Source organism: Ictidomys tridecemlineatus, chromosome 4 (assembly GCF_052094955.1).
Source record: "Ictidomys tridecemlineatus isolate mIctTri1 chromosome 4, mIctTri1.hap1, whole genome shotgun sequence".
NCBI lineage: Eukaryota > Metazoa > Chordata > Mammalia > Rodentia > Sciuridae > Ictidomys > Ictidomys tridecemlineatus.
In genome coordinates, this window is record NC_135480.1 from 201,095,165 (window position 1) to 201,107,876 (window position 12,712).

A 12,712-nucleotide genomic window follows, 5' to 3' on the forward strand; every position below is an offset into this window, starting at 1 on the left:
TCTTGTTATTTATCTCAAGGGTAAAGCTAGACATAAGTTAATGACTTTATTTATTTATTTATTTATTTTAAAGAGAGAGAGAGAGACAGAGAGAGAGAATTTTATTATTATTATTATTATTTAGTTTTCGGCGGACACAACATCTTTTGTTTGTATGTGGTTCTGAGGATTGAACCTGGGCCGCACGCATGCCAGGCAAGCGCGCTACTGCTTGAGCCACATCCCCAGCCCAGTTGATGACTTTAAAATAACAGAATTCATTCATAATCCAGTGAATTTCATTTTATGCGTTTACATACACCTTTCTGAGAAGGGCTTTTATAGACTTTACAAGACAGCCAAAGGCAAAAGAAAAGGTTAAGAACATCTGCTCTCTCTGAAGGAAGGCAATTGAGGAAGAATCAAATTTGATCTGAACAAAGTTGGAGATAAAAGTTTGCTTTGTTTTGGTGCAGTGGATTGAACCCAGGGGTGCTTAACCACTGAGCTACATCCCCAGTTCTTCTTACTTTTTATATTCAGACAGGGTCTTGCTAAGTTGTTGAAGATCTCAATAAATGGCTGAGTCTGACTTCGAACTTGTGATCCTCCTACCTCCAGAGTTGTTGAGATTACAGGTAAGTGCATCAAGAGAAAGGTACTTTTAATCACAAAAATGGCCACAATGCTTGATTTTCATTTAGTTTGGATTCCTTGAAGAGGAGGCAAACCCAGGAGTTTTGCTTCACAGGGTCCAAGTGAAATAGAACTTCCAGAAGCCCACCTGTAGAGATGATGTTCAAGGATCTATGCACACAACTTGCTCCTACAAAGCAAGGCTGTATGTAGCCTGGGTGAAGAGACATGAAGTAACACCACAAATATCATTCCCAACATCTCTCTAGAAGTAATTTTATATACGGACTCTCCAGATACCAAACAGAATTCATTTCATGAACAAAATCAAGATCATATCTGAAATTCGAGAGGACAGGGAGAAGATCTTGGATAAATAACAGGTCAGTACTCACATTCGAACAAAGAGCGACTCTTTGGATGTCAGACCAGGAGATGAATACTTTTCAACCAGGGCCAAAGTACTGAAGCCAAACTTATGAATGGGCTCATTGGAATCCAGCGGGGGGAAATCCGTGTCTACCTCCCCATCATCCTCAGCAATGTGCAGGCAGTAGGCACTGACATTGTCACTGAAAGGAAACCACAAAAGTGAGTGAATACCAAAGTAGGGAAAGGACAAGGAGATCAGAGGGAATGGCAAGCAAACTGAGTTCACTGCTGATTTCTGCCCCAAGCCTATGATAGAACCAGAACCCCCAAATCCCACTTCACCTATTAGGAAGAAAACACAGGGTAGTGCAACAGGAGGAAAACAATGTGAAATGAAGGGGTTTTGTTTGGTTTTGTTTTATTTTTTGGTACTAGGGTTTGAACCCAGAGGCACTAAGCCACATTCCCAGCCCTTTTTTTATTTTGAGACAAGGTCTCAATAAGTTGCTGAGGCTGTTGAGATCTTCCTGCCTCAGCCTCCCCAGTCTCTGGGATTACAGGTGTGCAGCAGTGCACCTAGCTGAGGGTCTTTATATTACTCTATTCTTCCAACTTGTACTGAGCACCTGTTATGCTTAAGATGCAGAATTTAATCTCCGAGATCAAAGGTGAGATTTAGTATTAGTCCTAAGGGAAGTTTATAGTATAGCAGAGGAGAAAGTAAGCAGTACATTAACTATAATTAGATACAAACCAAACTACAAACACAGGAAAAAATTACTTGCAGTGGGTGTAGCCAGAGGCCTTTGATTAATGAGTAGGATTAAGACACTACCTATGCTCTAACTCAGGGAAATAACACAAAAGTAACACACAATGCTCCATATGGAGAATCAGTCCTATAGTTCCCCTTTTTATAAGAGTAACTCACATGGCAGTGTGATTTCAAACACACTTCCTTAGCAGAATAAAAGCAAATGGCCTGATACATCCTGACACAGACCCCTGGGCCAATTGACCACTTCTGGACATTTCCTACTTCCCTTGAATGTCTAGTCAGTACTCCTGGTTTTCAGTTTTTCCCAATACAAAATCAATACACACCCTCTTCTCTCCTCTTTGGGGAAAGTAAAAAGTCAATTTGTTCAAAAAGGGTAGAAAAGTATATTAACATATACTTAAACACTTTAAAACTGAAACCAACTTAAACACTTAACGACACCCTCTTCAAAACTGCAGATTTGCTAGCATTCAGAGGCATGCTAGCTTCAGAAGCACATTCTAATAGTTCACAAGGCAAGAGAATTCTAAATTCTCCATCTTAAATTTGGAGTTTTAATTACATGATTGATGCTTAAATTAATTAATTGCAAAGTGTATGCTAATTGTTTAATTGGTTGCTTGATCTATATAGATCATTTTTTGAATTAAATGAGTTGATTTACAAAGTTTATTGATTGGATGTGACAATGAATTATTTCACTGACTACCTGATTTGCAATTTTCCCAATTAATTCACAAATCTTTAGCTGCAACTCTGCTTATTGAGAGAACTACTTCAGGTAATCTATACTCCATGACTCTGTCATGGCTAAGAGATATTTATTATATAAAACAGGTAACAGAGATAGATTAAAATTAATGGAAACTGTAAATTTGCTAAATGGATGGATAACAAGAAAGTAATCTGGCTATGTATGTCACTATAAATTTCTATGTATTTGCAATGCTGTTAAGAAATTTATAATTTGTCTTGGAATGGTATGGAAAACTTTCGGATCTTTGTAGCAGGGTACCAATTTAACCACCAACAACTGTAGAAGCAGAAGAAAGAAAGCACTTTAGATGATAGAAATATCACAGTACAGTGCTAAATGCTTTGTGGGCAGAAATATTTGAACTCAAATTTCAGCTCCATGGCTCATGGGCTATGTGATTTCATAGAATAAGCTTTCCCTTGAGTTTTAGTTGCCAATCTCTAAAAATGGTAAAATCACCTAGTTCTAGAGTTGTAAAGATTAGATTAAATAATGTAAGTAGCCAGGCACAATGATGACACCTGTAATCTCAGCAACTCAGAAGGCCGAGTCAGGAGGATCACAGGTTCAAGACCAGCCTCAGCAATTTAGTGAGGCCCTAAGAAACTTAGTGAGACAGTGTCTCAAAATTAAAAATAAAATGGGCTTGGGATGTGATTCAGTGGTAATACACCACTGAGTTCAATCCCCAGTACCAAAAATTAATTAATTATTGATGATGATGATGTAAGTAGTCCCTATCGTATAACAGAAGTAAAAAAATAAATGATAATGTAACCATGATAATCAAATCAGATGGAAACTAACTTTTACAATTATGTTAATACATAAATTGTAAATACATATTAGAGTAACAAAGCAACAATGAACTGACCAGCTTGTTCCAGGTTCCAGGTACTTACATTTGTAACCAGAGTTAGCACTTCCACAACACTGCAGCCTTGGGGCTGCTGAGCCCCCAGGGTTTTATGAACAGGGCAGACATTGATGAGACAAGCAACAGACAGCACAGATTATTTATTGCCATGTAAATCAACCTGAGAAATGCCTGCGATTCCCCAGCACCACAGAGGTTCAAGGGCAAATAATAAGCCTATTGATCAAAGCAGAAAGCCAAACATTGATATCAGAAGAATTCTACTGTGACTATCACTGGACGCTCCCAAGTCCCCTCAAAGCAAATTCAACAAATGTCACAGGCTAAGATCTGAGAGCAAACCAAAGGGTTCACTGCCAAGTGCTATTATTATTCTCCTCAGTTCTTAAATACAAAGTGTGAAATCATTCATTCAAAAACATCTACAAAGTGCCTACCTGTGCTGCAGCATACCCTGAGCACTGGGAACACAGCAAGGAAAAGAATGATTCCTGCTGTATTATACAAGACTAATGGAAGTCTCTTCTGGGTCAGTAAAGTTTAGCAACACACAGTGCTCCAACCCTTGAGAAGATAAAGACCAACATTCCATATTCTATGCACAGACTTTTTGGTTCTTTGTGTCTTTATAAAGAGATCATTAGTAAAGCTGCTATTGTATTTTTTTTTTAAAGAGAGAGAGAGAGAGAGAGAGAGAGAGAGAGAGAGAGAGAGAGAGAGAGAGAGAATTTTTCATATTTATTTTTTAGTTCTCGGCGGACACAACATCTTTGTTGGTATGTGGTGCTGAGGATCGAACCCGGGCCGCACGCATGCGAGGCAAGCGCACTACCGCTTGAGCCACATCCCCAGCCCCTGCTATTGTATTTTTGACTTTAAAACTGCTCAGAATTTCAAATTAGTACTCACTCAATACTAGTATCATCGGATATATTTACTGAATACTATGTACCAGACACTGTGCAAAGGGGTTCCAACACATAAGCTCACTGGAATGAATCTCCATATCAAATCTGTGCAAGAACCAGTTATTATTATTATTTCTATTTTATAAATTAGAAATCTGAGGCTCAAGGGGGTTAAGTGCCTTGTTCAAGATTAGACAGTGTGTAAGTGACAGTGTTGAGATTCAAAGCTGGCAATCGAGAGTCCTTGTTATGACGCATCACTTCTCAAGGTGTTTGAAATGCCACATTTGGCATTTGAACAGAAGGACAAAATCATGACCCATTACTTATCTTAAGAATTAAAGGCTTAGATTTAGCTCAGTCTTTTACTTTTGAGATTGGTAGTGAGACCTAAAAACACAGAATAGCAAGATCATGATTATCTAATTAAACAGATAAAGCTGGTCTAGAGAATTCATATCTCCTCTCCCTTTTACTCCTATTTTGATCTTATCAAAAACTGATGACATTCTGAAATGGGAGAAGGAAAAGGGGTGCAGCAGTCCCCAACCCAGGAATTTCCAAACACCAACACCTAGAGTTTACAACGTAAGGAAAAAAGGGGAGCCTTCCTATGACATTGTTTGGTGCAAAGAACAGGATTTAAATGCTAACTCAGCCACTAACCAGTTGGGAAAAAAAATCTCTCTGAGAACCATTTTCTTATCTGATAAAATCTTTCCTTGATTTCTCCAGGAGAATTACTTGAGTCTCTGAAATCCAACTGAGTCTCCTCTCTGGTTTAACAGAACTTTTTAATATTTCTACATTTCAACAACACATTGCTCTTTTTCCTATTTATGCAACCACATTCTCCTAAAGAACAGGGAATCTTCTATTGTCTCTGCATGTTTGCTGAAGAGTAAAATGGCTGGTTGGCATTTAGAAAGTACTGAACAAATATTTGTTAAATGAATGAATATATAAATATGTAGACTGAATCACTATGAAAAAACATAAAGGGTATTATTAATGAGGTATGTGTTAATGAGAAGAGGGGACAAATAAGCTTTTCTTTTTTTCTTTCTTTCATGCTTGTCACAGTGATATCTGTTAATCAAATGGGGCTTTCTATGCAATGTACATGTGTCAGAGATTGTAGCTCAAGACAAGGGGAGAAGGCAGCACAGGAAATGGTGAGGAGGAAAGCATCAATTTTATAGACCATCCATCAAGATATGGGTATGGCATCCTACTTTTTAATGGAGAAAAACCAGAAATGATTACAACTGTGTAAAAAGTTTCAATTGTCTACAGATAAAAAGACTAGAAACAAATGCCAAAAAGTTTACAAAGACTATGCATACATGTAAGCTGTTAGCATTTTAAAAATAATTTTCTATACTTTCCAAATGTTCTAAGTACATGTGACTCTCATTTTCCTTTATTTTTAAAACATTTATTTCTAATAAGGGTAATATGTGCTTATTGTACACAATTTAGAAATATGGAGCAGTATAAGAAATGAAGGGAAACCTCTCAGCATCCCACACAGAGAGAATCGCTTTTCCTAGAGATCCTGAGCACTTCCTGCTTCACCTTCATCCCCAGGTTCCTAAATGGTCACTTTCTCTACCAAATTCTGGAATTAGAGAGGAAATAATCTGATCTTCCACATAAAGGTTTTGCGAGGATTAAATGACTCAAATTAACCAGTGTCTAACATTAAAAAAAAAAAAAAATCTTGTCAAGCAGGAGGCAAAGAAACCTAGAACGCCTAGTTTTTGACTCACTACCAGAGAAGAATGATTAAAAGACTAAAAAGGCAAGAACAGAACAGGTTGGGTCCATAAGAAGAGGCTTAATTTAGAGCTGGCTTGGGATGGAAGCAGTAGTTCCTCTGAAGGACCATGAGCCTATAAAAAGACTAGAAGCTTGAACAATGAACAGGTGCAAAATGGTGACAATGGTCAGAAAGAGATCCATGAGGGTGGTGGGGATACAGATGTGGAATTAAACCTTTAGTAAGCATAATAACTAAAGTTCACTTATTTTTCATCAAATTAGATTAAAAATTTTCATTAGAAAAAATTATTTCACTGAATTTTGATCAAGATTCATTTTATTTTCAATGTTGGTATGGCTTTCATGAAGTGACAAAAGCCTGTGGCCCATATAGAGATGTCATATAATTCATATATGAAAATTCAGGAGCATTCCAGGAAGCATCTCAGATTTTACCAAATGTGATCTGGCATGTTTAAATAACACACTCACAAAAATTCATTCTTCTTTGAAAACTGCAAAATATGCTTAAGTATAACCAGAGAGATGAATACTTATTATGTTGTTTTTAATGAAAAATTTAAAGGGCATGATTCCAAAATGTCCAGAATTTTCATTACTAGGGCTTTGGTGTTTATTGTGATAGCAGAATCGATATTAAGTGCATGTCAGGCATTAGCAAGAAAAACAAAGTCCTCAACTTAGAGTTTAGAATTTGATCTCTCTGAAGTCAGATCAAAAAAAAAAAATTTTTTTTTTTAAGGGACTGGGGTTTTGGCTCAGTAGCAGAGCTCTTACCTTACACATGTGAGGCACTGGGTTTGATCCTCAGTATTACATAAAAATCAACAAAATCCGTGTATAACTAAAAAATATTTTTTTAAAGTTTTAAGACTGTCAAGATTTCCTTTTCTCCAAGACCTATAAAATGGAATGTAAAAATTGGTAAGTAACAGTATAAGATTTGTTAAGACAAAGCAACCTCACAGAGGAATAATTAATCTCAAATTTTCTGGTACAGAAGTTCTAGAGTAATAACCACTAATTTCTAAGTGAAAGCAAGACCCTGGTACTACTCTGAGCTCCTTTTTGGATGGTACCTGATGATTTTCAAATTCACTGATACTTGCCACATGCTGTTAATCTCATCTAGTGTAGTTTTCTTTGTTGTTATACTTTTCATCATTAGAAATTCCATTTGGGTTTTAAAAAAAATACCTTCTATTTTTCTCTTCATCATGTTCACATTTAGGGCTCTGTCACCTTGACCATATTAAACATGTTCATAATAGCTAATTTAACATTGTTGTTTGCTAATTCTATCTTTCTGTCATTTCTGGGAAGTTCTTCATATTGTTCTAAACTGGGGATATTTCTTCAAACAAATTCAGTTGGCAGAATTCTGAATTTCAGAAACTCATAAAATCTATTATAAATCATTCTGTAACCATTCTCAATACCACTACCTAAAGGATCTTTCAGAAACATAATTGTGATGCCTTCACCTCCGTGCTTAAAGCCTTTATACCTTTAGAATAAGGTCAAGAGCCCATTAACAGAAGCTGCCTTCCATAATACCATTCACTGTACTTTCCCTACCTTCCAACCAATCCCCTGCTATTCTAGAACACACAACTTAGGCTCAACTACACCCACTGCTTGCAGTTCCTCAAGTCACATGCAGTTCCCATCACCATTCAGTCCAGAGGCTCCCTGTTCCTCGTGGGTCAGAAAGACTTAAGCTAATAAGTTTCAGTTCTACCAAGGCTGCTTCCTTGACATCCTCCCACCCTGGCCCCCATTCAATCCAGGCCTCCATCTCCAAGCAGAACCAGAGAACCCTTCTCTAGAAGTCTCAATGACACTGAGGCTGAACATGTGTGATTTGGTGTCTGTCTCAACCACCAACCTGATCCTCAAGGCCAGAAACTATTTGATGACCCTCTGTATCCCCAGCATAGTGTCTGGGACAGTGTAGATAACATGTAAATGCTTAGTGGGAGGGAGGGAGGAGGGAACAAGGAGAAAGGAGAGGGAGGGAAGGAAGGGGTCTCTTAAATGGCTATGGCGTCCCTGATGCTTTTCATGAGAAGAATCTAATTTTTTCATACTGTACAACAAGGGAAATGGATGCAGACCTAGGTTCAAATCCTGATTCCATTATCCAATCCCCTGCTTCTTTGCTTTTAATACCCTCTCTTTCCTTCCCATGCCACTTGCTAAGAATATACATGGTACTGGTAAGTTACTTAATTTCCTGATTCTCAGTTTTTTTTTTTTCCAGCAAAAATGTTATCTGTGCTGTGACTTATAAAGGTATTGTAAGAAATAAGATAATACATTTAATGTGCTTTACACCCAGTAGGCATGCCACTGCCTTCTTACCTACCAACATGTTATCTAGTGTTGTGGAAACTCTGGCCACTATAAAATGACAATGACGGGTTTTCTTTCTATCCAGCTCATGAGGAAACCTTGCAATAACACACCAACCATTTACATAAGTACATCACAAGTGGAGAACATCTACTTGGTGATCTATATGGGGTATCTCGGCAGACACATCTGGAGAAGGGCCCCCCTGGCAGGGCAAGACGGAGGGTATTTCAGTCCAATCTTTCAATGTTCCCATGTTCTCTCATCCATTCCACAAATTATTTATTGCACTGTGTTATGGACTGGGGGCTGTAAGACCATAAAATAGACATGGTCCAGATACTACTTATCAGACTTCTCTTAGATGTTCTCTCAAGTAATCTCAGCCTTCATTACATACCTAACTGTGGATTCACCCCTCTATGAACCTGTCTGGTTTCTGGGCTGCATGGTTTCAACACCACATGAACAGTACTTCCACATCTGCTGGAGGCCCTCCTCTCTCTTCACTTACAATTAACATCTCTACACAGGTGACTCCTGAATTCCCATTATCAGCTAACCTCTCCTCTGAACTCCAGACAAGCAGATACAATGACTGTTTGAGAACTTCTTTTAGAAATATATAGCAGAGCTGTAGGCAAGACCAAACTCCTGCTGCCTCTGCCGCTCTTCTTCAAACCCTGGAAGTCACTTTGCAAAGGCCATTCTCCCATGCTGTCTATTTCAGTCAAGGGCACGACAACACAGAAAGTGCGCAAGTCCAAAATCCAGTGAGTCATCTTTTACACAGCTCTTCTCCCACATCCCACACCTAATTCATCCTCAAGTCCTGAGAATTTTCCCTCTCAAATATTTTCAGAATCTGTCTACTTCTCCCAGACCCCACAGGGGCCGCTGCCACCTCTCAGTCTCATTCCACTCTAGCCTCTCCTCCTCCTTTGTGCTCTGGTCACACTAGCCTTCTTTCATTCTCTGACACAACATACTTCCTCCTGTCATAGGGTCTTGGATCACACTGCTCCACCTCCTGGGCTCTTCCCCCACCAAATGCTTCTGGTGTCCCTTTCCCAGGAAATTTCCCCAACTTCTAGACTAGGCTTTCATAAACAGCGTTTCTTTCCTTCAGAGCACTTAACTTCATTTTTTTTAGTTGTAGTTGGAGAAAGTACCTTTATTTTATTTATTTATTTTTATGTGGTGTTGAGGATCGAACCCAGGGCCCCGCATGTGAAAAGTGAGCGCTCTACCACTGAGCCACAACCCCAGCCCCTTTTACTCCATTTTTAAGAAACATTAATTATTTGAATTAATTTTAATCATTTGCCCACTTCCCTCAGTAGACTGTGGAATTCATGAGAGAGAGACCATATCTAGTTCTATTCACTACTGTACACCCAGCAAAATGCCTGGGATATAGCAAACACACAATACATATTTGTAGAATGCACGAATGAATACAAATAATAAGGCAAATGAGATGAGCCAGTTACAAAGTACTATTACACTTGATGATTTCTTCTTCCCAACACACTAAATATTTTGAATGAAGCGAATGGTATTTCTTTCGTTCTCTCTTTTATCCTCAATACTTAGTATGTGGGACTCCAAAATATTTGCTGAATGAAGGAATGTCAAACTACAGAGAAATAAGGTCAGCGGTTGCCAGAGACGAGGAAGGAGAGGGGAACAGATGGAGCATTGGGCTTGAGCAAAGTATCAAGCGGGGAAGAAAAAGGCATTTGTGACTAGAAACAAGCAAAACAAGACAGAGTATTGCTGCCAGTTACAGAGTATAAAGCTCGGGATGCACAGGAGCACATGTGGAGGCATCAGAAGGGGAGTGGCCACTCAAACTGTATTATTTAGGGAAGGGGTTCTCATGATGACTCCGAGGGACATAAAGTAGAAGTAACCTAGAAATAAGAGAAGAGTGGCTACAGATGTGCACGCAGACAGTGCAAGAGGGAACTATAAAGAACACACACAAAAAAACCCAAACAGCAAAGCTCTCTGGAAACATCATAAGGTCACACATCTACACACCGTCATAAACCCACAGGACTCAGAGCAGGGTCCTCGATTCATCAAGAACAGGCTTTACTATCTTTCCTGCTGAACTATTATTGGTACTGGTTCCAGCAGTAGCTGGCTATAGTACTTAGTAACAGCAGATACATATACTTAAGTATTTGCCATGTATTTTCAAGTTTCATTTACATAAATATCCTATTAGATAGCTTCTACCTCATTCTAGACAAGAGAAAACCATACTACATGGGGCTTAAGTAATCCATCCAAGATCATTCTGCTGCTACATTAACACCAGACTTAAAACTGAGGCTACACCTTACGTCCCACACTTTTAACCATTATCTTATACTCTAAGAAGGCAGATAATGATATTAACATATTTTAGACAGCTTTTATGAAAAATTATCAAAATGAAATTTGATATTTAATGAGATAAACCCTCAACTATCTACAAAACCCACCAACTTTCCCAAGAGCTCTAGATAGGTGAGATTCTGTCATAATTAGTAAACTCACCACAGAATGATGATCTCCATGGTATATGGTGCAGCTCTCTTAGTATATGGTGCACTATTCAATATGGTATCCATAAGCTACATGGGGCTAGTAAACATTTTTGAAATGTGGATAATCTAAACTGAGGTATGCTGTAAGTTACAAATAAACATCAGATAATGAAGGCTTATGACCAAAACAAGAACATAATATATCTCATTAATAATTTTTGTGTTACATGTTCAAATGATATCATTTTGGATATAATAAAAGATATTATAAGGGCTGGGGTTGTGTCTCAGTAGGGCACTTGCCTAGCACATGTGAGGCACTAGGTTTGACCCTCAGCATCACATAAAAAATAAATAAATAAAATAAAGGTATTATATCCATCTATAACTAAAAATATTTTTAAATATACTATAAATTAATTTCACCTTTTGTTAATTTTTATAAATGTGATTACCAGAACATTTAAAATGACGCATGCTCCTCACATCTGCAGTTTGTATTATATTCCTTTTTGAAAGCTCTGAGCTTAGCCATAATCTCCAAGGCACTCTACTCTAGCTTCTGGACTAGAGCAAACTTCTCAAGCTTTTAGTAGCTCACCTATCAAGAGCATGATAAATAGCAATCACATTTATGGTGAATGCTGAGGGGACACTGCAAGGAAGAAGGCAAGGAAGGGCCATTCTAATATATAAAAAGAGTCGTAATATATGATTAAAGTCTCTACATCAGAAATGGAATAGTCAAAATGACTCTTGAAAATCCCTTAAATTATCTATTAAGTATAGTAAATGTGACTTTGTACAAAGAGTGGATGTAAACCAAGTTGATGACTTTGTACAAAGAGTGGATGTAAACCAAGTTGATGACATAGTAAAACCACACTGAATTTTATTTTTCTCTCAAAAATTGTTTTACTCTTGAATCAAATATAAATTAAGAAATTTTTAAAAATATTTTTTAGTTATAATTGGACACAATACCTTTGTTTTATTTATTTGTTTTTATGTGGTACTGAGGATTGAACCCAGTGCCTCATACATGCTAGGTGAGCCCTCTACCGCTGAGCTACAACCCCAGCCCCAAATTAAGGAATATTTTTTAAAATCTTGCAGATAAGAAATAGGCCTACAGAAACACAGACCTAATCTTTGACACAAGAGCAAAGGCAATCCAATGGAACAAACAGTCTTTTCAGCAAATGGTGATGGAGCAACCAGACATCCACATGAAAATATAGAATCCAGAAACAGACCTTAGACCTTCCCCTCACTGCCCCCTAAAAAATACCCTCAAAATAGATCATTTATTTATTTTTGGTTTTTTAAAAGTCCTGGGGGATGGAACCCAGGACCTTGTTCCCCCACATTTGAGGCAAGCACTTAACCACTGAGCTACATCACAAGCCTAGGATCACAGATCTAAATCTAAATCACAAATCTAATCACAAATCTAAATCACAAAACTATAAAACTTCTAGAAGATAACTAAGGACAGAAAACTAGATGACTTTGGATTTGGATGGTGATGACTTTGTAGATCTAACTCTAAAAGCACAATCCACAAAAGAAAAAAAATAAGCTGAAGTTAATTAACATTTAAAACTTCTGCTCTGTAAAAAATAATGTTAAGAGAATGAAAAGATAAGCCATAGATTAGGAAACTTCTTGCAAAACTTCTAAAGAACTTTTTTCTAAAATATACAAATAAGTTAAAACTCA

General features: G+C 37.7%; 1 protein-coding gene across 9 annotated transcripts in view; it reads right to left on the minus strand.

Moving 5' to 3' along the window:
* Mapkap1 (MAPK associated protein 1) overlaps window positions 1-12,712 on the minus strand; it is a 231,391-nt gene that overhangs the window by 105,611 nt on the left and 113,068 nt on the right. For 7 of the 9 annotated variants that reach the window (XM_005320968.3, XM_078048219.1, XM_021723550.3 and 4 more), the window contains one exon: window positions 1,011-1,187. The exons of the other annotated variants lie outside the window; for them this stretch is intronic. In XM_005320968.3, coding sequence (XP_005321025.1) covers window positions 1,011-1,187 — 177 coding nt within the window. The remainder of the gene's footprint in view (window positions 1-1,010; window positions 1,188-12,712) is intronic. 9 annotated transcript variants of the gene reach the window in all.